General features: G+C 37.8%; 1 protein-coding gene across 1 annotated transcript; it reads right to left on the reverse strand.

Annotated features, from left to right (window-relative positions):
- Positions 1-255: 255 nt before the first annotated feature.
- LOC108675074 (sodium/hydrogen exchanger 4) lies at positions 256-19521 on the reverse strand. The gene is made up of 23 exons (XM_047880198.1): positions 19509-19521; positions 13845-14378; positions 12841-12984; positions 12380-12479; positions 11919-12002; positions 11417-11498; positions 11202-11229; positions 10602-10656; positions 9012-9189; positions 8573-8708; positions 7508-7589; positions 6645-6740; positions 5883-6004; positions 5362-5561; positions 4733-4888; positions 4427-4527; positions 3998-4126; positions 3202-3267; positions 2352-2511; positions 1733-1926; positions 1357-1379; positions 581-776; positions 256-289 (listed from the first exon to the last, which is right to left on the reverse strand). The coding sequence occupies exons 1-22, from the start codon at positions 19519-19521 to the stop codon at positions 583-585; spliced, it is 2877 nt and encodes a 958-aa protein (XP_047736154.1). The 3' UTR covers positions 256-289; positions 581-582.
- Between the last annotated feature and the right edge of the window lie 4591 nt (positions 19522-24112).

A 24112-nucleotide genomic window follows, 5' to 3' on the forward strand; every position in this document is an offset into this window, starting at 1 on the left:
TCACACCTCAACGGATCTCAGTACCTATACAGCATGGTCACCTCTTCCCTCTACCGCCTGACATGAGTGACCGGAGCAATATTGTCACAAGCCTACTTCCCAAAAAGGATACGTTCTAATGAGCGCAAAATGACTTGCACAGATGGTTGCCGCCACGTATGACAACTTTAAAATGTTCTCTGTTGCGTATGAACGTCCTCAGGTTGCTACACTCAATAGTTTACGTATCATTTAAGTTGAAAGTTATGTTCCCGGAGAGTGACATACGGTGGTAGAGGGTTAACATCACTTCTAAGCCAAGTTGTTGTGCCCAGACTCGGGCGTGCTGCTAAGCAGAGGGTCGGGACTGACTGGATCAGTTGAAGCATCTCCGTAAGATCTTTGCCTGAGACTTTGTTTCCTGATGTTATGCCGCTTGTGGAAGTTCATTATGGCGTCCAAATTGCGCGTGTCTACGAGCACCATCACGTCCTCCGGCACGTCATCTGTTCATCGTTGCAATAATGTTCGAAATTAGAAATAATAATGCAGGCAACACTATCTCTATTACACTTTCAATAACTCTCTATTCTCGAATCACTTCTAAGCCAAGTTGTTGTGCCCAGACTCGGGCGTGCTGCTGAGCAGAGGGTCGGGACTGACTGGATCAGTTGAAGCATCTCCGTAAGATCTTTGCCTGAGACTTTGTTTTCTGATGTTATGCCGCTTGTGGAAGTTCATTATGGCGTCCAAATTGCGCGTGTCTACGAGCACCATCACGTCCTCCGGCACGTCATCTGTGCATCGTTGCAATAATGTTCGAAATTAGAAATAATAATGCAGGCAACACTATCTCTATTACACTTTCAATAACTCTCTATTCTCGCGTGAAATCTAAAAAATCAACAATTTCTTGAATCTTGTGTGAATGGGAATTTCCGTTAGACTTGTTAGACAACTTGATGACGTAATAAACTTTATAAATGGGTTTACACACTTGGCCACTTCCTTTTCAGTTACTAACCGCCACTATTTACCGTGATACTGGCCTCGTGTACAGACACTAGCTATTGGTTACGGAAGGATTCATTGGCCAGCACCCTTAACAAGAGGCCAGTTGTACGATAATTAGTCGCGATTATAGCCTCAGAAAATTGTGGCAGCTGCAAGCACCTTCAGCTCAGAATTTAGTACGGATTCAAACTCACGGGTAAGTTAAAAACGTTTGAGATTATCCAGCATGCATAAAATTTTGACATCTTGGTTAGAATTCCTAATTTCTACATTATTACTATTCGTTTATAATCTTGTGTTTTGGAAGCAATAAATGAAGAGAATATTGCGAATCCTGGACGACGAGTTTACTGTTAAACTGACCTGATACATCCCGGTGGAAATCCCTGAAAAGATAAATTACAATTAAAATGTTGTCTAGTAGCAAAATTTAATTGTATGGTAGAAAGGCATGGCATAACGTAGTATATGCTTACTAATATAACAGACTTAGCCTTAGCTGTTGATCGTTGATGGAACAAACGACCGTCGAGAATTACATGATGCAGAATTTTTATAATTTGTCTCAGGCTGGGAGGTGCCTCTGACAATACTAGTATTCAATCCAATTAAATTCAATCCAATTCATCAATTCAATCATATTCAATCCAATTCTTAAATTCAAATATATTCAATCCAATTATTTTCAATCCAATTCTTTAATCCAATCATATTCAATGCAACTATAAAAGAAACTCACTCGTAGAGCTCAGGCAGACCATGGTAGTCTGAGGGCCTGTGAGACGACACGTATTGGCCCTGACCGCCGCCCGCGTGGTCGGCTTCAGCAGCCAGACGAGCGAGGCGCTTGGCGTGGTCCCTCCGCCGGTCCATGTGCTTCATCATGTCTTGGTCATCCTCGTCCAGCAGGTTCTTGTTGCAAGTGTAGTGAAGCTGCGAAGATAACAACATTATAACCACAACATTTAATTAATGAGAATATTAACACCCTTTTATGCATTTTTTTTCCAAAGATTGATGTTTCCGTTGAATTTCACGTTGAGTGCCGCACGACCCAAAAGGCCCAGAAACGGCCAATCCCGCAAACAAAAAGCGCAATAATTCAATACTTGGTTGTAAATTTATAGGGTCTGGTGCAAAAATTTAATGCTTTTTTTCGTACTTTTTGACATTTAATAAGGTAGTACTGCCAGAATAAATTTTTGTAAACCAACGCCTTTTAAAAAGAATGAATCGCATGAATTTGTCTAGGAAGAAGACCCTGTAACCCACCGGTGGGTCGTCTCGCACTCAAAGTGATGTTATTGAAGGACATCTTACGGTGTATGGCTTTATGATATATTCAAGGCGATCGTAACCTTATTGAAGGCGTTATTGTTGATAGCCTTGAGCAAAATCTTGGCATCCTCCTCTCTGGAGTACGCGCCGCCGCTGCCTTTGGACGTTCTCGACCCCGTGCTGGAAGGCGCCAGGCTGTGTCTGGCGGAACTCCGCCGCCGCTGGCTGCTTCTGCTGCCTCTGTCAGGGATGTCGGGAAGAAAAAGATGAGTTGAATTATTGATGGGTGTATCAAGATTTAACCGAAATAGTTCATAGCTGGAAGGACTTAGTCAATATGTTTTAGTCCATCAGTCTACCTGGTCAACACATGTTTTAAGATCGGTAAATTATGTCGTGTGTTACATATTGACATTCTTCAAAGCCGGAAGGACTCCGTCTATATGTTTTAGTCCATCAGTCCATCTGGTGTTCCAAGACATTGTGATGGTGAGAAGAGACCATTTTTTGAAAACTTTTCAATAAATAAAGTACAAAAAGCAAGAATATTATATATGGTACGCGAGAAGATTGCTTCTATGACTGATTTTTTACTAAGCTTTCTATTTTTTCACAAAATTGTTAACTGCTTAAGACATTATAATCTGGCCACGATTTTCAACTAGTGCCTCACGCCACGATCCTGGTCTCAACGCCCACCCTTAAATTAAAGCAGTAAACCGAATTATGTGCGAATTGATTACGACATGACGCAAATAAAAGGACATTCTGACGTCCAAAATGCATAAACCGATAACATGCGTAAGAAAAGGAAAGTTTGGGAACCACAGTGCCAGAATGAACGACTTACAAGCTGACATTGTAATGACCAGCCTTAAATAATTTATTTAATCAGCCAGAAAATGTAACAATACGTAAAGCAAATCTAACCTGTGCACATGCAAGCTGCTGCCGAGGTAGGAGTTCATGGGGATGTCGAGCTCGCCGGACACAATACTGTAATGAATCAAGATACTATTTAATGGTATCTGTTCATAGGTTTGTACAAGTATTCATAGTCCATCGGTTTGTACAAGTAGTCTGTTAGTTATGAAGAAATCTGTGCTTTCAAAGTTCGAATAATTATTATCATTAGAAACAGATAGCTAAATATATGTAAAAAAAATATAAAAAAATCATAAATATAGATAAAGTATGAGATGAAAAATGTCAACTCCTGCGGTTAATAAGCAATATTCATTTTTATTAATTATTGCAAATTATGAATAGTGAATGCTGCTATCAATATCATAAAAATTGCAATTCGTGCGGATAAAATTGTTGTTTCACAACTCGTCTGCGACTTATTTAGGATTTAGTAAATGGAAAAATAAAACTTCTCATCGGACATTGTTGCAGCAGATGCAGGCTGATTATGCCCAGTGTCTCAAATAATAAATTTTCTATTGTGTATAACAGAGAAGTATTTTCAACGATAAACTATCTTCAGTAATATACAACCTGCCTGGGCTGAACCATCAAAAAAGCTGTGTATGGTACCGAAGCGGCCCAGGTAAACGTAGCGGCCAATTTTTGTCTTTGATTTGCATGTTAAGCTTGATTGCGTCAGTGATTGACTGACTGAGTAAAAAATTCTTAACCACTTTATAAAGTACGGCCGCTGTTCTTTATAAATAAGTTTCACAAGGCTATAACAATGAATAGCTAGTGGCTAACGAAGAATTACTTGTCTTGCGAGCCGCGTTGACTCTCGTAGATAGACTCTCCGTCGTTGACGTTCTGGCGCGACACTGACAACGCTTGCATGGTCTTCTCAATAATGATGCTGGGGCCGTACAGGTTAGCGTAGTGCTCCCTGCAACCAGCAAAATGTTAAGCCGTTTATTATCAGTATATTTGATCATAATAATGCTTTTTCACATGTTTGCGAAAGATTTTTGCGATATTTTCTCAATTTTAAATATAATATAGAATCTGTTTCTATAGGAATTTTTATATACAATGTTTGTATTATATTAAGAAATTTAATATAATATTTTTTATTATATTTGCTAATATGATTGAAATGGGGTAATTTAACAGCTATTAGTGCACATTTTTTATCATTAAACTAGATTATATTAAACAATTATATAAATATGTCAATTAGGCTCACGTAATAGCTATTTTCTCGTATAATTTTTTGAGTGGGTCTTCCTTGGTGGGGATGGTGAACCATTTCATGAAGTACTTGTCATTGACGGCCTTCAGGTACGCCTGCACGTTGGGAAAGAAAATTTATTTAAAAATATCTTTGCACATTTTCAAAGATAAATATCATTACACCGTTTCGATAGATAATTAGTTAATATCAGCACAGTTCCCGCCGTTCATATATACATGTAACATAATCATCTTTCTGGATAAGAAATTAATTTTGAACAATATTGTTGCTAAAGAAAAATATTTTTAAAGCACTCACCCTGACTTTGTTGTCACCGATCTGGCCGATGACCTCCTCGATGCCGGCCATCATCGTGTCCACCACCTTCAGGTTGACCTCCTCCAGCAGCTGCCGGGGCCTTTTTGACTTCATCGCCACTTTCAGGAAATTAACCAGAGGCCCTACAGTGATGCCCTGACCGAAAACAAATATAAATTTTTATATACTATAATTTGTGAAGTTTTTAAATAATAGTTCAAAAACAAATATGAATTTTTAGATACTCTTATTTGTGAAGTTTTTAATTAATAGTTCAAAAACATAAAAAAACTTAGCTCCTACATGAAACTTCAGTATGCTAAGCCATATGTATAAAGAGGCGAAGATAACCGAGTGCATAAATAAACATATAATGTAAATCTAACTAGAAAATCCACCTGAGGAGCCCCATAGGTAAAAAAAAACTCTGAACCTCACTCGAAATGAATTCAACCTTGAGTCGCAATTAATGAGCTTGGAATATTTGTACCTGCATTTACGAAGCCAAGCAACACGGCGATGAAATACCTAATCCTACTGGAAGAAAACCATACAGAAGACTATCTTAATTATGCAGGAAATAACTCATACAAATGAATCCTAAAATTGTGCAGGCCTCCGTCTCTTACCTGCACGAATACTGTAAAAAGGATGACGGCAAGCGTAGCTGTGATGAAAAGTTCTTTGTGTTCAAACTCTGATGGTAACAACTTGACGAGCGAGAAAGCCACGGCGCCTCGCAGTCCTCCGTAAGCCAGGATGAGCTGTTCAGCTATGCCGATGGGGTTCAGGCGATAGTGGTTCGTGATCGGCGCCAGAAGCAACGTGACTGTCGGCATCAATATTATCAATATGCAGAGCAATCTGGAGGTGTTCTGAAATTTACCATCATTATTTGCTCGATTTATTCAATTTCGTTATGTTTACCTTGAAAATTCCGACATAAAGGTTCCGTATTATTGCAGTTAATATGTTAATTTTTTAATAAATTTTTTGTTTCAGAGGATAATTTGCAATAAAAAGCAAAATAATTTTGATATTTTTGTTATAAAATTGTCAAATATAAAAGCGGAAAAATGCAGAAGACTAAGATCAGTCCAGAGGACTATGGCATTCACAAATAGATCGCTGGCTTCCAGATAAAACTCACTCATAACTCTGGCGATGAAGCAGAGCACGAGCGTCCAGACTATAAAGCCCGTCTGCCATGCATGTTGTTCATGCACCAGCACCATGCCCAGGAACATGAAGATGATCGTGTCGCTCGTGGCGCTGCACGTAACACAACGATAGTTAGTATCTTAGCTTAAAACTTTTAGGTCTCAGATGAAAACTATAATTGCTGGGAACCTAAATTATTAATAGCTGTAAAATTACGACAGGCCTGGTGTTAGAATGGCTTTTTGTTTGTACGAGTCACGGTATAAGCCATCTTAAGTAGTTTCATCTGCTTACTCAAACAGACAGTGCTAATTAAGTACTAAACCTAAACAGCAGGCCTATTTTTCAGCGCGCCGACATCACTATGATATGAACATGAACTATGATGGCCAAAGGCTACACTTCTACCTAAACTTAAAATGGACTGGATCACAATGAGTCCTTCTAAGGCTTGGGACTCTCAAGCTATTCCACTGTAAATGAAGTGAATCAAGGTTGATACAATGGGGTCAGATGTGATACGAAGTGAGTCAAACAAACTCACGCGTTAAGGAAAGAAATTTTTATTAATGATTTTAAATGAAGACTAGATTTGTTGAGCCTTGAAGGAAGTATTGATTTAGACTACTTCCATACTCCTCCCGATTTTCTGAATTTAAAACAAAATTTCGAAAAAATTACTCTGGTGATTGTTATATTATGAGAAGTATAATCACTGCTACTGTTGATGTGATGATTGAGTTAGCATTACCTGGCCATTTTGATGAAGTATTTGACGGTCGTGTAAGACTTTTGTGAGATGTTGGGATACGCATACTGCGCCTGTGTCAGCCCTGCCACTATCAGGCTGTTGAGAGAATAATGCTCATTAACTCATTTTAATGAACGCTTTATAACCCTTGAACCTAGGATAATTTGCAGCCATAGTTGCATTGAATGAACTAGTTTATTTTATTTAATATTTAAAAATCCATTTTTAAAATACAGCTTCCTGCAAAAATGCTTTTACCTCGTAATTAGTCTTAAATTAACAAGTATTGTTGAAGTTGCTTGAAACGCATTCAAGTGAGTTCCTTTTAATTTAAAAGCGCAAGCAAGTTTCTCCTTTGTTTTTAATATAAAACAATCGAAAATTTGAATGCCTAAATTTGAATAATATAATAAAAAATATTTGAATGAATTTTTAAAAGTCAGATCCAGGTAATATACCAATAAAATAAGGATCGGAGATACGCGCTTCAATTGACCTTATATAATACTGTATTTACAGAATCAGCCCAAAAATACACAAATTACACGAACATTTTAAACATGGTGCATACAGCTAGCGGTCATTGCGCAATTGCGCACTTTTCTCCTTGAAGAAGAATTTATTAACCTAGTTATTAGATGAATGAAGAATGTATAGATGCCTGTTCAGTGAGTCTTTTGTACATTCTAGTAACTCTTCCAGTAAGAATTGTTCCGCCTATGATTTTAGAATGCAAAAACATTGATGTAGAAAAATTAATATATATATACAAATACGGTAGAAGCTTATTGCTCGAAATAGGTAGTAATTGTGTCTGGCATCAAGTTTGCATCAACTGAGTAGCGGTTTTATAGATACGCTACCTGATGATGCCGGAGAAGTGGAAGACCTCGGCTGTGATGTAGGCGAGGTAAGCGAAGCCCAACACCGCCAGTGGCTCCACCACTGCATCAATATAGGTACTCATCGAATTACTTCACATCTTCATTTTAGATGACTTGTTAATAGATTTGTCTTTAATGATACAGATAGTTTTATTTAGTTTCGGTTTTGGGGATAATTGGTAAGACCTCGACAATGATTAGTTAACGTTTTTTAATGCGTTATTTAAGGTAAAAGAACTTTTCCTGGCTAGACCCAACCTTAGTAAAATTGTAAAAAAAAGTTTATAAAACTATTTTCTACACCACTAACTCTAACTCTAACCCTAATCCAACGAGGTTTTCGTTATTTAGCATGTCGCAGAATAGCATTCAATTTTTTTTTTGTGTCTCACTATTAGCAAATACTAATCATAGGTAGATTCTGCGACATGGGTGCATTCCGGGACAGTAATTGTGCGACATTTTGTTGCACAATATGCCAAAAAGGTCGCACTATTGTCGAAAGTATGACTAACTTTTTGATCGAACAATTCCGCGACACGGTTATCCGGGAATTAGATGAAGCCTGTAGCACAATACTCCTACTTATGCATATACAGATATATAGATTTATATTTTACGCTCAATAGATTTATCTCCACATATATATTTTTAAAAGATAGTCAAAATGTTTATCTTTCAAGCATGTAACTTATTGTTCGGCAATTGAGTTTGAGCGAAACAAACAGCGAATAGGTCAATGATATTATTATTGACTTTTTAATATTAGATAAACACGAACAGGTTAGTCAAATTAAAATAGTAACTAAATTTAAATGAAATTCTTCTTGCATGAATCATATTAAATACTTTTGTGAAGAATATTGAAAAATTTCATAAAAAGTAGCATTTGTTTTGAATTCGAGCCACTACGGGAGTTTTGGCCGAAACTCATTCGTGACTTTTTTGTCGAAAAAGAAGTGCGATGTTTCCTCACGGATTTCAATAGCAAATTTCATTTACGAGACTTTTGGGAAGATAAACGATAGAAACGTTTCAACTGACCTCGCACCGTGCCTGTGAACTTGGTGAAGAAAGCGGTGAGGATGCCAAAGAAGAGACCGATGATAGAACCACCGATCACCACAACAAAGAACGCTACCACCGATAGCACGTAGTCTGTCGCAGTGACTGTCGACATCTGCACGTCCAGAGATTGACTAAAAAGATCACATTTGACTTAATATAGTGAGTGGTAAAGGAGCGGAATATCCGGGTCTTCTAGTTCGTATTTTAATAGTCTAATTTCAAACTTGATTATTTCACGGCTCAAATTTGACTCTGGTCAAGAAATGATGATTGAAATTCTATCCAAGTAATACGATTTATAATACGAAGCTTAAACGAAGCTTATAACCGTTATAATACGATACTTAAAACCGTAGATATTTTAGCGGAAATATCGAATATAAGAGACGTGTGAGCGAGTTTTAATGCATCGCACCTTCATGACTGCAGAAAGCATGTTGTACAGGACGACCGTGACGCCGTCGTTGAGCAAACTCTCGCCGAAGACGAGAAAGTACAAGCCGCTGTTGACGCCAATTTCTTGAAAGATACTTAGCACCGCTACTGGGTCGACGGCGCTGATCAGCGACGAGAACACCAGGGATTCTTTCAACCTGAGCGGAAAATAAAAAACAATGTTTTCCAGTTCGAATGTGTCACAGATTTGAGCCGGAACTAAGGAAATAGAATCGTTTGGTGCTGTCCTTACGCCACTTGCACACGCATGGACGTAGCAGTTCCCTGGCCAGCGCAATAGCTCTGCGTGAAAATTGGCCGCCGTTGCTGCTTTGAATAATAACGAATATTGTTAACGGAATGGTGCTTTGGGCAAGCGAGATGGCAATGCAGCGGCGGAGCAAGTTTGCGTATGACCAGCAAGCATAGTTGTTATATCTTAATTATAGGTATATAGTTACACTGTATTCGTTTCACGTTAGTTTAATAATAATAAAACGTAACATTTAATAATTTATTTGGAATTATTGTAGGGTAAAGAAATATCCGTTTGTGAATGAAATAGTGAAATAAACGAGGTTCACAACGAGTCGTGTCAGAGTCACAAAACTTTAATGCTAAATCTAAGGCCCGTCCCACACTTCTGGTCGTAGTTCGTTTGCAAGTAGAAAATTTTATATAGACAAACTAAACAATTTGTTGAACAAGAAACGAAACAAATATATTTCAGTTAAGAAGTGTAACCTGATTTCGAAAAAGTCGCCGATGGTTCTGCTTTCCCCGCGAATTGTCCTTCGTGCAGCAGTGATTTCAGAAACATACTTAGGTATCCGTCTTTTGTTTAATGAAAGTATATGTTGAGCTTTTATTACTTATATTTTTTGTAGAAGAACATGCAGATGGATGTCTGTTCGCTGGTGATTAGTTAATCGCTTGCATTTTTATAATTTTATCATTTTTTAAATTTTTTTCTCTAAAATGTGTGCAGCAAAAAAAAGTAATGCATCTAATGTAAATTTAAACATTTTGTTTATACACTAATTGAGTGTTTTCTAATTTGTACACCACCCACGTTTCTTTTTTCGAAACAGGTTATTTTCATGGAATAAATAAGGAGCTATCAGTTTTAATAAATAATCTGTAAAAATCGGGGAAATGTCTAACACTGAGGAAAATTTCTTAATTGACTTGAAGATTGCAAAGTAAATTTTTGAAAGGCCTAATTTTCGCAAAATTTCTGAAAGCTCCGATGAGAATTGGGGGAAAGATCATTGATATAAGTCAGAAGTCAGTTCAATTACTACAGATAAAGAGAAATATGGAACAAATGAAAGTAAAACCTGACCAACTAGTATCACACAATAATGATGCAATATAGCGAAACAATTGCGATCTAATCTCCCAATATAATTATGATACAAGTCTGTTCAATAATATGGCAATAAAGCACAATCTTTTTAATCACTTGAAAAGTCTATGTAAATAGAATAAAAATCTATGCCGTATATGTAAAAAAAAACTGGAAATTAGCCACAATAGTTGAGTTCATCATAGTTATGTTAGGACTCACGTTAACGTGATCTCACCCATTCCCCCAGACGTCGCCAGACCCCAGAGACAGACCCCTATGAGAAATAGAGACGAAAGTGTTCAGTGTGAAGACTCGGCTTGTATGTGAGACCAATAATTCAAGAAAATAAACACAGGACCTCAACAATTGGAAGAAAATTTTGGTTTCCATGACAAAATATCAAAAATATAATCTAAAATATCATGCTATATATGGTAAAACACCTCAGAAATATTACAATGATCAAAATTATATTTTAGGCGGAAAGAGAAACTGAAATTATAAACAAAGGATTTGCAAATAAAAAATAAGCAAGACATAACACAGCATTTACATGATTGATGAAATGCAGAATCATCACCAGCTTATATCTATGAGTGACCTCAGGAAAAATTGAGTTTCATACAGATTTCATGCTTAATTTAGTGTTTATTATTGTATCAAGATTATTGCATCGCTACGAGTGGTTTGAGTGTTCGATTAAGGGGCATTATGTGGTTCAATTCTGTTTCCGCGTAATATAGCGTTTCTCCTTGTGCTGTAAAGTTTTAATTACTTTAAAGTACTTCCCTCATTAGACATTTATCTCGAAGCACTCACCTATAAAGAAGGCGTTCATCAAGGTACCCTGTTCAAGAAGGGAAGGTTAATTAGTTTTGATTGCAGTCAAAACTCCTAATCGTCATTATTTATATTCCATTAAGATCTATAGAGAGTAAAGAGGGGCAAATACTTCATGAACCAGGGAGAGACCCAGCTTCATTCAACAACCTAAGCTTCTTTACTATGGATCAAATAAGTATACCAGAACTCACAAATACAGCGAACACGAGCACCGTGCCGAGGTTGTCGAAGAAACAGCGGTCGTGGAGGCTGTATGCCGACTCCAGGATAATGCTGTAACATTATCGTCAGTCATGTATCCAAAATAAATTAAAAACACAATTAACTTCCTATGCCTCATTTGCTCAAGTGATTTCCATTGTTTAGTTGTAGGTAAATAATAATGTACGGTTATGATATCACAGTTCCCACGTATGCAGAGTTAGAAGTAGAAAACTTTGGTTATATATTCAGCTAGATATCTTGATATAAAATTAGAAACATGAAGCACGGTATTGTGATGTGGGTGTGGCAGGATCACTCACGGCGGCAGCAGTACCATGAAGAACACCTGACTCATGTAGCGGGGGATATGAAGCATGATATGATGACCAGGATATTACATGATCACTCACGGCGGCAGCAGCACCATGACTCTTGTAGCGGGGGATATGAAGCATGATATGATGACCAGGATATTACATGATCACTCACGGCGGCAGCAGCACCATGAAGAACGCCTGACTCGTGAAGCGCGGGAAGGTCACGGCGCTCGCACAGTCCGTGTCTCCCTCGGCACTGAGGGGAGAACCCAAGCATTCAAGCTTACTTCCTAGTCCAGGCAACCGTTAATTCTTAGAGAAATAACAATTAATGGACTATAACTAAAAGACTTGCATAATTAGAGCTATAACTAATAATATATATTGAGAACAAGAGTTAATTGAGATATAACTACTGCCTAGCTATAAAAGTTTAAAACATCCAAGTACAGTATATCCGCAATATACATTTGTGGAATTCTGTAGAAAAGACAAAGCTAACATCAACCCATCCTCTACCTAGCTAAATTACAATAATTATAATAAAACTTTATATAATGTATCATATTGATAATATAGGCCATATACAGGCCATGGGCCTATTTCTTCAACGCCGACACTTCTATAGAGTACCCGCCAGAGTAGTGGACAAGCAGCCCCATGAGGACGCCCAGCACGATGAGCAGACACGACTCCGGCACCCGGCTGGACAGCCAGTGCATCTTGTGGAACACTGCGGGTTGTGCGTGGAACCAAAATGTCACGATAGGCTACTTAAAAACTTAAGATAATGTATATTTGTCCCGTAATCTCTAGTTTCCACATCGTTTTGTTGTTAAAAGTCATTTTGACATTCATAAATATTCTGTTGGGGCATTTTGAACTTCTTTCCCATGACAAAGTGGAATTTAATATCGTGTAAAAATCATTGAATGCTCGTTTTCATGATTTAACTTAGGTTGTAAATTTTCCAATTTATCTTTCTCCGATAACTAAGGCGGTGATTTTGAAAATTTTAGGGCAAACTGTGTGAGATTCAACCAATTTATTTGTCATATAAAAATTTAAATGCCTACCGCGAGGATTTCGCTCACCGAGTTTGCCGAGTCCAGCGAAGATGACGAAGGCGGTGATGGTGAAGTAGACGCCCACCTCGTACCAGCGGAGCGACGCTACGTACACCCCGGGCTCGTGCTCGTGGTGATAGTGAGCGCAGGGGTCATCGTCAACGATGTCTCCTGAAAAGTGGGTCTCGGGGGTTTGTAGGTACGACGGGAAGTAACATGAGTTAGGGAATGATAATATGAGAAAGTTTTTGGGGTGGAATGTACGATGAGGAGCAAACATGAGTGGGGAGTGATGATATAGAAGGAAGTTTCAGGAGTGGGAAGGTACGACGAGAAGTAAACATGAGTGGGGGAGTGATAATAGAAGAAAGTATAAGGGGTGGTAGGTACGACAAGAAGCAAACATGAGTGGGGAGTGATAATAGAAGAAAGTATAAGGGGTGGTAGGTACGACAAGAAGCAAACATGAGTGGGGAGTGATAATAGAAGGAAGTTTCAGGAGTGGATGGTACGACGAGAAGTAAACATGAGTGGGGGACTGATGTTAGAAGGAAATTTAAAGGGTGGAATGTGCTACGAGAAGCTAACATGAGTGGGGGAGTAACAATAGAAGCAAGTTTAAGGAGTGGAAGGTTGGACGGGAAATGATCATGAGTGGACGAGTGACAATCTACCGGAATTTCAGTGGTGGGAAGGTTTGACGAGAAATAAACATTAGTGATTATGTGAGAGACAATAAAAAATGACAATGAATTATTGATAAAGTAGAAGACCACAATAGTTTGGAGCGAACTATTATTTTAACGGTTTCCCTGCAAAATCACTCAAGGTACCTGGGAAAAATGGACAGAATTAAAGCAATGGATTTTATAGGCGGAATCCGCTATAATCCGTTTCAAATAGGTCATTGAATTTACCCCGGCTCTCCATTTAATGACCTATAATAAGTTCTGAATTTCTAATTTAGAGACACAGAACGATAATATATAAAAATTTGAAAATATTCCGAAGAAATATTCAAGTGTGCTCACCAGGCTGAACAATTATGACGTCTGGTTTTACGTTGCTGGCCTCGAGCTCTCCTGGGATCGTTTCTTGTGGACTGAGTTCTGCCGCAGCGTCAGACTTTGGCTGCAAGAGCAAGTGGACCTCAGGATGAACCTCATCGGCGGGAATTGCTTCTTGGGGCTGTTGAGGGGAAATCTTATCTTCTGGCAAATCTTTCACAGATGCGATATTATCATAATCGTGACCTCTAGAGTCCAATGCAGGATCTTTTATGTTGAAGTCGGCTGGAGCTGCCTCGTCTATCGGAAAGTCTTCAGAGATTGGAGGTTTTTCGGGATCGACGAACATGTATTCAAAGTTCGGAGAATCTTTGACATCCTCATTTTTGCTGCTTTCTGGGAACAGGGCGATTTGTTCCCGTACACTATCATCATCATCTGTTTTGTTAGTGTCGTTGTTGATTGAAGTTCTTTCTGCTTCGGGGGTAGTTGATGCATTTATGTTGACATTGTCTGGTGCAATGCCCAAGTTTCTTCGCCGTCTTTTGAGAGGCCACTCTGCACTACGCAAATCCTTAGTATGATTTACTAAATTTAATCGGTGATATGATAAACTATTTTGAAAATTTTCATATTCTCTTCCTATTTCACTTGAAATGTTTTTGTCCGTGATTGGAAAATTTTGGGTGAAATTCAATGACTCCAAATAGTCTGTATCAAGTCCGTAGACTTTGCGGTAATCTACTATGTTCTCTTCCACTTTCCAATTTTGGTCTGGTGGTGCATGTATTTTGAAGGCCAATATCTGAACTGCAGACAATCCACAGAGGACAATCACGACTTTCAGATCAAGCTTCATTTCCAAAACTTCGGTACATGTATCGTCAAATTGATAAAAAAAATCGTAAAATATATCTATAAATAATAAAACATATGGGTTAGACTCATACACAAACATTGGCTAAGCGTAAAAATTGATTGAGCACTAACCATTATATAACACAGCCGTTCTTGGGACCACTTTAATATTAAAATAGCTACAATTTCTTATATATCTACGGAAATAATGAATACTTGTTTTTTCTTGCAGTCGTTAATGAACAAATACGATAATGCGTTGATGACACTTATGACGCTAGACAACTAATTTATCTTAGATTGAAACCCATTCACGAGATCTGTCATGCATAACCAAGTTGATTTGCACTTATATATACTTCTTCGTGATAGTGGATAAATCTTCGAGATTTAAAGCGAAAAAAAGTTTGTTCGTGAGAAACTTAAATGCAAGTACGTGGCTATCTAACAGCCAAAGGTAAAAATGGAAACATTGTAACAGACCTTTAATAAGTTAAATTGTTTGTATTTATTTGTTGTGAGATAGCAAGTTACAGAATCAATAATGTTCAATCTAACTTTACACGTGCATGCGGTACACGCGATAGAAGCGGCTGAATATAGAGCCTCAGTACAGGTTTTCTCAGCCGAAAATACCGTACATTTTTAGATACACGACATGCATCATAAAACTTTTTTGAGATCTCGACATGACATCAAAATGGATCGGAAATTTCCGACCCTGCTTGCACTAATAAATGTTGAATACCATTGACCGATCGATGGCTAGTATAGTCTATAATAATTTGACTGTGTTTTTTAATCAGGCAGTGTCTTTTTACAACAACTCAAAAATATAGCGTTCAACGAAGTCAAATATGTTAAATGTTAAATATGATATCTCTCAAAAATTTATTCACAGTAACTGTGAAAAGTTAAAGATTAACTATTCTTTCACTAGATCTACGAATAGGTTTAAACAGATGTAACATTATTGAGCGTTCTTCACACAGTCTTCGCAGTGCCTTCTAATACGCACACTTTTCATACCCACACAGCCTCTCCGTTCAAACAATACAGGGTCATCGTGTAAGGGCTTGTATTATCAACTGTAATAGCCTCTCCCTACAAAAAACTAACTTACTTATTTTAACCAAAAATTTTAATTAACGTTTAATTAACACAGTAAGCCAATTGGGGCATATTTCGGTTCCATGACTTTGTATTTTTATTGAATATAATCGAAACGCCAAAACAATACTTTTTTATCGCAATATTCCAAGTTACAATGCTATGAAGCATCACAAATTAGATTTAAACCAAGTAAGTTTAACCTCTAGATCAATAACTGTCAATTGATCTCTTAACGCAATAAAAACACTGAAAAAACTGCGCATCAAAAGCATATGAACGTATCTTTTCAACCATAACTACCATGGCGCAAAAATTACACGTTCTAAGCGTCAAATAATTGTCACAGTCTGGCAGCGCACGATAAGCAAGAAAAATTCTCTCAGGCTCCAGGCGCATTAATAGACGGACGAAGCAAAAACTGGACAGACCTGGAGCTTGGAATGAGCTGGTACACCTCCGCTCATGTATAAAGCTTGATCACCCCTGCTATATAATGCGATGCTCAGTCCCTTCCCACACCTTCCCCACCTCTATCTCATATATATCGTTTCTCTCGTTTTTTAGCGCTCTTTCTCATTATGGACAAAATTCCCTATTGTGCTCGTCATGTCCGTCTGTTCGTCTGTCTGTCTGTCCGTCCGTGACTCTAGGTTTTCGTCGACGAGAAAATGCGCTCTCTGTCACTCACTGCAGTGAGTACTGAGTTATATTTTTTCGTCATCATCGCACCTAGTTACTCCCCCTCAATTATCATGACTATTTTTATTAGTTTTCCTGTTGCGCGTTATAACACGCAAAAATATCATAATATCAGAAATCATAATATCATAATTATCATAAAACTCGAATCATAGCAATTTGTTGGTAATTATATATCAGCTTTGATGATATAAATTATATCTTAAGTAATTTTGCTACTGAGCGCTACATTGCCTAAATATGGCAGCATGGCATGCCAGGCAGCTAATGCTTCGCATATTTAATAATGCGCTCTCTGATGCAAATTATGTTTACAATGTTTTAGTGAATTACTCATAAAGTAGTTTTGGTTAAAATCATTATGCATTTTAGAGTTTTTTTAAAGCTATTGTCAGCGCCAGAACAAATCTAGTTTAACTATTGTTCCAATCAAACAGTTCGCTAATTATTATTCACATCATAGCTTTCAGGAGCAGATGGCCGCTACAGAAAGCGCCAGTTTACGGTAAATTGTCGTTTAAAATTGAACTAAATTCTTTGGGATACGTCGAATGAATACTTGTTGAGATAGATGCCTCATTAAAGGTCTGAAATTGATCTTGCCTGGAGTGACCATGCAGCAAAAATATGTTTTATTGAATCGTTCATCGGAACATTTGACGGCTTATTCGGAGGAAAACGAAATCGTGACACGACTTCGAATCTTTGGGAATTTTTTAAATCATGATTTACAATTCTAATTCGTAAGTTTTTCTGAAAGTAACTTTTCCTAATCGCGTTGATGTTCGACAAGAAACTCAATTGATGCGTATCCACATCATAGCAAATCATAAGGATAGTAATAAAATCAAGGGAAAATTGTATTTTATTATTTAAATTTATTTTTTATTGATAAGGAATCGACGCGTATACTGGCGAATTTCAAGTGACTAAACTCAAAGTGAACTAACATGGAAATAATAATGCTTAATAAACGATAAATTCGAACTGGGAACGATATTGTATGTTCATGTCAGATGTGAATCATTAAAATAATTCTATGTTTGTATTCCACGCGCATTGACTCCTTAAAGTCAACTGGTGATGACATTAATGTGAAGTCATCTCAGGCCTGAGGCTTGCTCGGATACCGAATGTAACACGCAACGCGAGAACAAAATCAAAATTCAACAAAGAAGTGACAAGGGCACTAAAATTTTACCCGCGATTTTACAAGTGGGATTATTGGGAAAGGTTTTCTTCACTCATATAATTGGTCCACAAAAGATAAAAAATAATGGGTAACTTAATGGGTCAAGGAAGAATCTCACTTTATTAAACGCAACAGTATAAAAGCGTGTTTTAATTGGACGCTACTATCAAGACAAAGTAGGAACACTGATCGAGACTGAATTGTATTTATTCAGCCTTGTGTATACAGTGTTTGCTGTGCTTCAGGGCAAGCGAGCTTTATCTCGTGTGGGCAAATGCTAAGCTGGTTCTTCCTCTGCCCTTTGTGTCAACAATTTTCACATGGAATCACTTGAAAATGTGTCTGAATGAGGAAAAACTTGTTGCACGTGGAATCCTAAAGAATTTTGCTCGTGATTTGAAATATATTACAAACATTTGATGTTTATAAGTGATTTTCTAGCGGAATTAAAAAAATAATTCAATACAATAAACATATATCCATTAAAATTCACTGCCCAATAGGCAGCATTGCTTTAGTGTGGGGTTATAAGTTCGCCGAGGTTCAAAGTTCATCTATCGTCGGAACTTTGGACCGGTATTTATTACTAACACATTTATTGCTTGGATAATCTTCAAACAAACGACTTTTCTGGTGATCTGATTCCCCGTCTGCAAATTTATGACTAAATACAACCTTTTCCTAGTGTAACGATTTAGGAATGTGAAAATATTGCCTTTTATCCTGTCATCGTAAGACAGTAAAATCAATTGCACACTGGAGAATCTCATATATATACACAATTCCTGAGCCCATATATCGATATAAATTTCATACAATTAATGTCAAAGCATTGAATAAAAGAAAGAATACTCATTTTCTAAAAATACAGTTAAATTTACTTGGCTTGCCGTCTATTTTTCTTCCTGTGTTTGTGCTCAGAAAAAAAAAACTGGGGCCTGCCTTGACCGAAGCTTTTCCTCGAGCAAATATTTCTTCCACTCGCTGCCCTCGCTCGCAAGGACAAGTCCTTTAATTAAAACAATTATTTGTTCCGCTTACTAACAATTAAACGGGCTAACAAAAAAAGCTATACTGCCTTTAGGGATGAAATAATTGAAGAAAGGATATAGTCGATTTACGTACCTCTACCCACTAACTGACGAATTTTAGTATAAGTAAGTATTAGATTACTTACGAAATAATGTTCTGTTAAATATACGATTTTCTTATCTCTGTTGGGCTGTTCACACAGTGATTTCAAACGATGTGATTTCTTTTGAATTAATTTTGTAATTTTAATTTGCACGAATGATGATTCTGCAACGTAACACGCCATCCATGTGCAACATAATGGTGATTATCTCTTCAATAATGAAAGGGCATCTATTCATATTTAATCCTCGGCAAGAAGGCAATAGGAAAGCTCTGATTTAAACTTGTATAGGTTGGGAGTGTATCCCTTTGTCGTCCGACGAGCCGTCCGGTTTTGAACATTGGAGGCAGTTTAAACAGGTTTCACTGTTCATACAGGAGAGAATATCTGCAACTTTTGTTGATCAGAGACGCATAAACCAGTGTACTACAACTAACACTTCTTCAACAATTAGCTGATATGTTTGTGGTACATATGAACCATTCTTGTACTCGAAGAGTATTATGTACAATGTAAATTAGCCAACTTATAAGAAAGTGTGTCCGACACTCGACATCCAATTGTGTGTCTAAAAACTACTATACCAACTGAGTCTCGGCAATTTAGTTTCTTTATGGCAGAAAATAGTAACGCATCAATGTATTGCACCTTACTTCACTTCATGAGTACCTGGACCGGCTGTGCCACTCACCATGTGACACCATCTGGGTATTACTGATACATCTGCATTAACAATATTCCTGTACTCACTGGTAAACAGTATTTATGAACTCACACGCTCAGTATGTTTCACTTTGCTCAGGTAAACAATCACAAACAGTCCTGCACCAGCAGCTCGTTGGCGTCAAACCTGTGAAAAACACTCCAGGCAAACTTCGCACGCCCCAGCACCGCCTGAGCGTAACAATGTGCATCAGTACCAGTGCAGCACAACACTGCGGGTGCTCACTGTCGTCCCTCGTTGCATCCTCGCCACCACGGCAACAGACAGGCGCTCATCTCCCAGCGCGCAAGGTCAACTACTCGCTCTCCAATTTCTTCGTGGTTTGACTGTCGTGAATGGGACACGATTTGCATGAGTTTAATTTATGAAGCTGTTGGAGATCAAGAGCAGACTGGTGCTCATTCATGAAGATGAATAGGGCTTGCTAAGCTTATCAGCTGTGGTGCTATATGAATAGTTAGTTTGTTGAATTTTCTTTAAACCTTAAGCCTGAACATTGCCACTAATGAACCAGTTACTGATCATCAAATTCTGTGGCCTGTACAAACGATCATCGACGTTCTGTGCAAGCACGTGGCCTGTACAAACGTGGTCTGTCCTCTTCTTTTGATAATTTGTACTAAATCGATAGTGTTTAATAATATTTCACTTGAATATTCTAGCTTGTCTATATGTTTTGCCCTGATTCACACAAAAGTACAAGTAAGACCTAAACATGAGCTTAAAGGAAATATGGAGACGGTCAGATTCCAAGATCTTTACGCAAAATTAAAAAAGCTTAACCATTGCTATTATCCTGACGATAAACATGACTGCGCATCGAAAATGTTATTTCTATATGAATTGCAATATTCGCAATAGCCAATGATTCCAATAAATAGCAATGAGGTTTGTCATGTCGAGGTTATGTGCCAATATTAAATTTTTTAGGATCGGCTAGTTCTGGAGCAACCGTATATAGATGATAGATGGATTAGTTAGTATTCGAGCTCAATTAAATTCCTTCCTGAATTATTTTAATTACTTAACACTATATAGTCAGATACAAAGTTTGTCAAATAAAATGCTGAATTTAATAAAACAGCCCAAAAGTTTTTCATGATTCTTGCGAAAAGTTTTTCGCATGTTTCTTGAGAGGCCTGTCTCAGCACAAAGCTGGTCTATGTTGCGATCATCAGCTACGAGGTGCGAACTGGTTTTGCATTGCGATGAAGACTTGTTTGCTTCACAGGTCACTGCCACTGCCACAGGTCACTGCCACTGCCACAGGTCACTGCCACTGCCACAGGTCACTGGCACTGCCACAGGTCACTGCCACTGCCACAGGTCACTGCCACTGCCACAGGTCGCTGTCACTGCCGCCGGTCACTAGGGTCTGAGGTTTAGCGTCTTATGACCATCCAAAAATTTTGGCGTAACTTAAGACTGAGTTCTTTATTGTGTAGTGGCAGCTTTCACGATAAAGTGCAAGCAACAAGGATGAAGAAAGTAGAATGGACGGAGAATTAATCGAAGGTGTGGAAATCATCCATTGGTGTCACTTCTGTAATAAATGGTGTCGCGAGTTGTGTAGTAATGTGACAGGCTGTGTCGAAATTAGTAATTTTAAAAATTATAAAATTTTATACAAGTGTGCACAAAAAATCATTAGCGATACGATGGCGGCGTTTTGATATCTGAGAATAAAGTCTGAATGAAATTAAAAATTGCCTCAAGCTAAGAATGATATTTATTTCAAAATATAATATTAACTCATGGCAAATGTCTATAATACCACTTAAAAAAACGGGAAGAGAAATAATTACCTGTAATAATGACTTAAATAGTAGAACAATTGTAGGAAAACAATAGTAGCGAACTATACAGCTTTCGATAACGATGCAATCAGAGTATAATAACTGATAAAAATTAATGTTATTTCTATTTGAACAATCGAGTTACCTGGAGCTGCAGCTCATACATTTATTGTTATTGGTGTCATTCTCTTGCAACATAAACAGTGCAACTCTTATACGTACAGCAACATCTGGATTGCACCAGCTGCTGCGCATGGAATAACTATCACTCCTCTAGCAGCTTTGTTCAAGCAAATAAAATTAAATACAAAGGAGTTTGTTCTCCTGAAGCATCGTTGAAGCAAGCACTATTAAATGCAACAGAGTTTGGTTTCATTTAGCTTTGTTGTCGCAGGTGCTATACAACTATTAAATACTATGCAATTGGTTCTCGTGGACAGGGTTGCCAGACGGTCTTTTTTTATTGATAAATTCCGTGATTTAGTTTTTTTTTAATTGCGTTGGCCGGCTAAAATTTATTATAGGGGTAGCTCCTTATTAAGTTGTAAAAAGTACGAAAAAATGAATTTTTACCCTGGAACCTACAAATAAACTAATGTATATTGAGTTATATGCCTTTTTTTCTTTTTTTCTCGATGACTTGGCCGTTTTTAGGCCATCTGGTAACCCTGCAGTCTTAAAGTTTATTCGAAGCTGGTACAATGGAATTCAATGAAGATGGTTCTATTTCATATCTGGTACGATCGATTATCAAGCAGGTTTTTATCTTACCGTCGTGTTTTGTTGCAAGCGATATTGAATATTGTGAATTCATAAAAAATAATTTGAGTTCAGTTCTAACGATTTCTTGTTAAAATGTGGCAAATGAGCATGGATGATTATATGCAATTGTACGAATTGCGGTGAAAAGGGGAATGCTGAATGTGAAAAACGATATACCACCCACTCATCCTAAACTGGCTGGCGTCCTAAACTGGCTGGCGTCCTAAACTGGCTGGCGGCCTTAACTGGCTGGCGTCCTAAACTGGCTGGCGTCCTAAACTGGCTGACCACGCAGCTGTTGATGAATGTGCTGCATGGTGGAGGTCGTCCTGGAGCTTGTGCCGGAATTGTTATGTGAGTTTAGTGCTGAAGCGCAATGTAATGTGTGCTACTGTTGCTGGTGTAGTACATTCATACAACATGTAGTGATAATTGTATTAAACGTGCCCCGAAAAAAAGATCATATATTGAATTCAAACTGTTGAGGCGCTATCAAAATGTTTTGCCTCATGATCTGTCAGGGGTGTTTATTGTCCTTTTATTCATATGTTTTTCAATAAATTAACACTGCATAAATAATCTGAGATACACTTCAATAAACGTTATATCCAATAACGTTTCAACAACTGTAGATAAGTTTCTTCCCAACGTTCTCGTAAGGTTAATCGATGCACGAATAACGTTGAACTCAATGAATGATCTATGAGTTTCTTTCAATTTGACACTGAAGTTTATTGGTAAAAACTTCTTAAAATTTTATTTTTTACCAGTGACATTGTTAGGCCAGTAATTTCGAGGCCTTTTTTGCACCACACGACGGCACATTCTCGTTAGGAACTCATAACTCAGAACTCAGGTCGAGCTAATGTGGAAAATTATGAGCACTTATAACGAAAAATTAAAAAAAAAAACGAGGTAATAAACATCAAGAAGTTGAGGGGTTCAGCCACCAATACATAATTTAAAACACAAAAAATTGAAGGGTTCAACCACATGAGATCTATAGGAACTACAAGAACTTGAGGGGTTAAAAGACAAGAAGCTAAAAAAAAGGTTGAACCATAACAAATTGAGTTGACCAGAAGATAGATACAAGCGATGCAACTTCCACCACAATGCAAATTCCAGCAGGTCATTTAACTTCATGTTTTTGGCTACCGCATCCACCAGTGTCAGGTCAAAGAATCGAACGAATCGACTCAAGCAAACGATTAAACCATTAAAAGAAAATAATTATTTCATTCATTGTCCTGAAAAAGCCGATTTTTATGCGAAAGCTTGATGAAATTTTTCGTGGAGTTTTCAATTTATTATATTATGCTTTTCAAAACCGTATAATTTTAAATAATTCATCGAACAAAATTGGGTTTTGCACAAATTTCCCAACATCGCTCAAGAAGTCACCACTTTTGACACAGGTGTTTTATCTATGTCAGTGGAATCGGTTCGAATAAGTGTACAGTAGATAATCCTGCATATATCTATACGCTTTAATAGTATACATATCAATAGATGAACGCTGCTCCTGACATCCTTCGTAATGCCAGGGGGTAAATTGACTCTTCCCTGTACATTCGGGCCAACAAACACATTCATTCGCACAGCTCGTCCAATGTACCTTGTTCATCCGCTCTGCGCAGTGCGGTGAGAGTAGCTAGTACAACTCTAGACTATCCTCACTGCTACTTGTACCTACTCTCTCCCTACACCTCTGCATGCAATCCCTACACATCGCACTGTACGTAGCGAGAATACAATATATCATATATAGGGATTATAGGCTGACCTCTCTGCATAGTACAGTGGGAGTAGCGAGCACACCTCTAGGCTGTCCTCTTCACACTTTATTCTGTTAGTAACGAGTTCATCACTAGGCTGTTGAACCCAAAGACCGATGTTTGACATCGCAGCTGAGCGTGGAGTTGTAAATGTTGCGTTCGTTTATGTGCGAGTAGTAACGCACTTCTTATTCATTCGTGACCTCGCGGCTTAAGAACTTCGATTCGCTCTACT

Source organism: Hyalella azteca, unplaced genomic scaffold (assembly GCF_000764305.2).
Source record: "Hyalella azteca isolate HAZT.00-mixed unplaced genomic scaffold, Hazt_2.0.2 contig4947, whole genome shotgun sequence".
In the NCBI taxonomy this organism is placed as follows: Eukaryota; Metazoa; Arthropoda; class Malacostraca; order Amphipoda; family Hyalellidae; genus Hyalella; species Hyalella azteca.

What these genes read in the sequence shown, in the direction of transcription:
- LOC108675074 (XM_047880198.1), bottom strand. An exon ending in TGCTCGTGTTCGCTGTATTT is followed by an intron (nt 11,230 to 11,416) that starts GTGAGTTCTGGT and finishes CTTCTTGAACAG; the next exon opens with GGTACCTTGATGAACGCCTT. An exon ending in TACTTCATCAAAATGGCCAG is followed by an intron (nt 6,005 to 6,644) that starts GTAATGCTAACT and finishes TGTTACGTGCAG; the next exon opens with CGCCACGAGCGACACGATCA.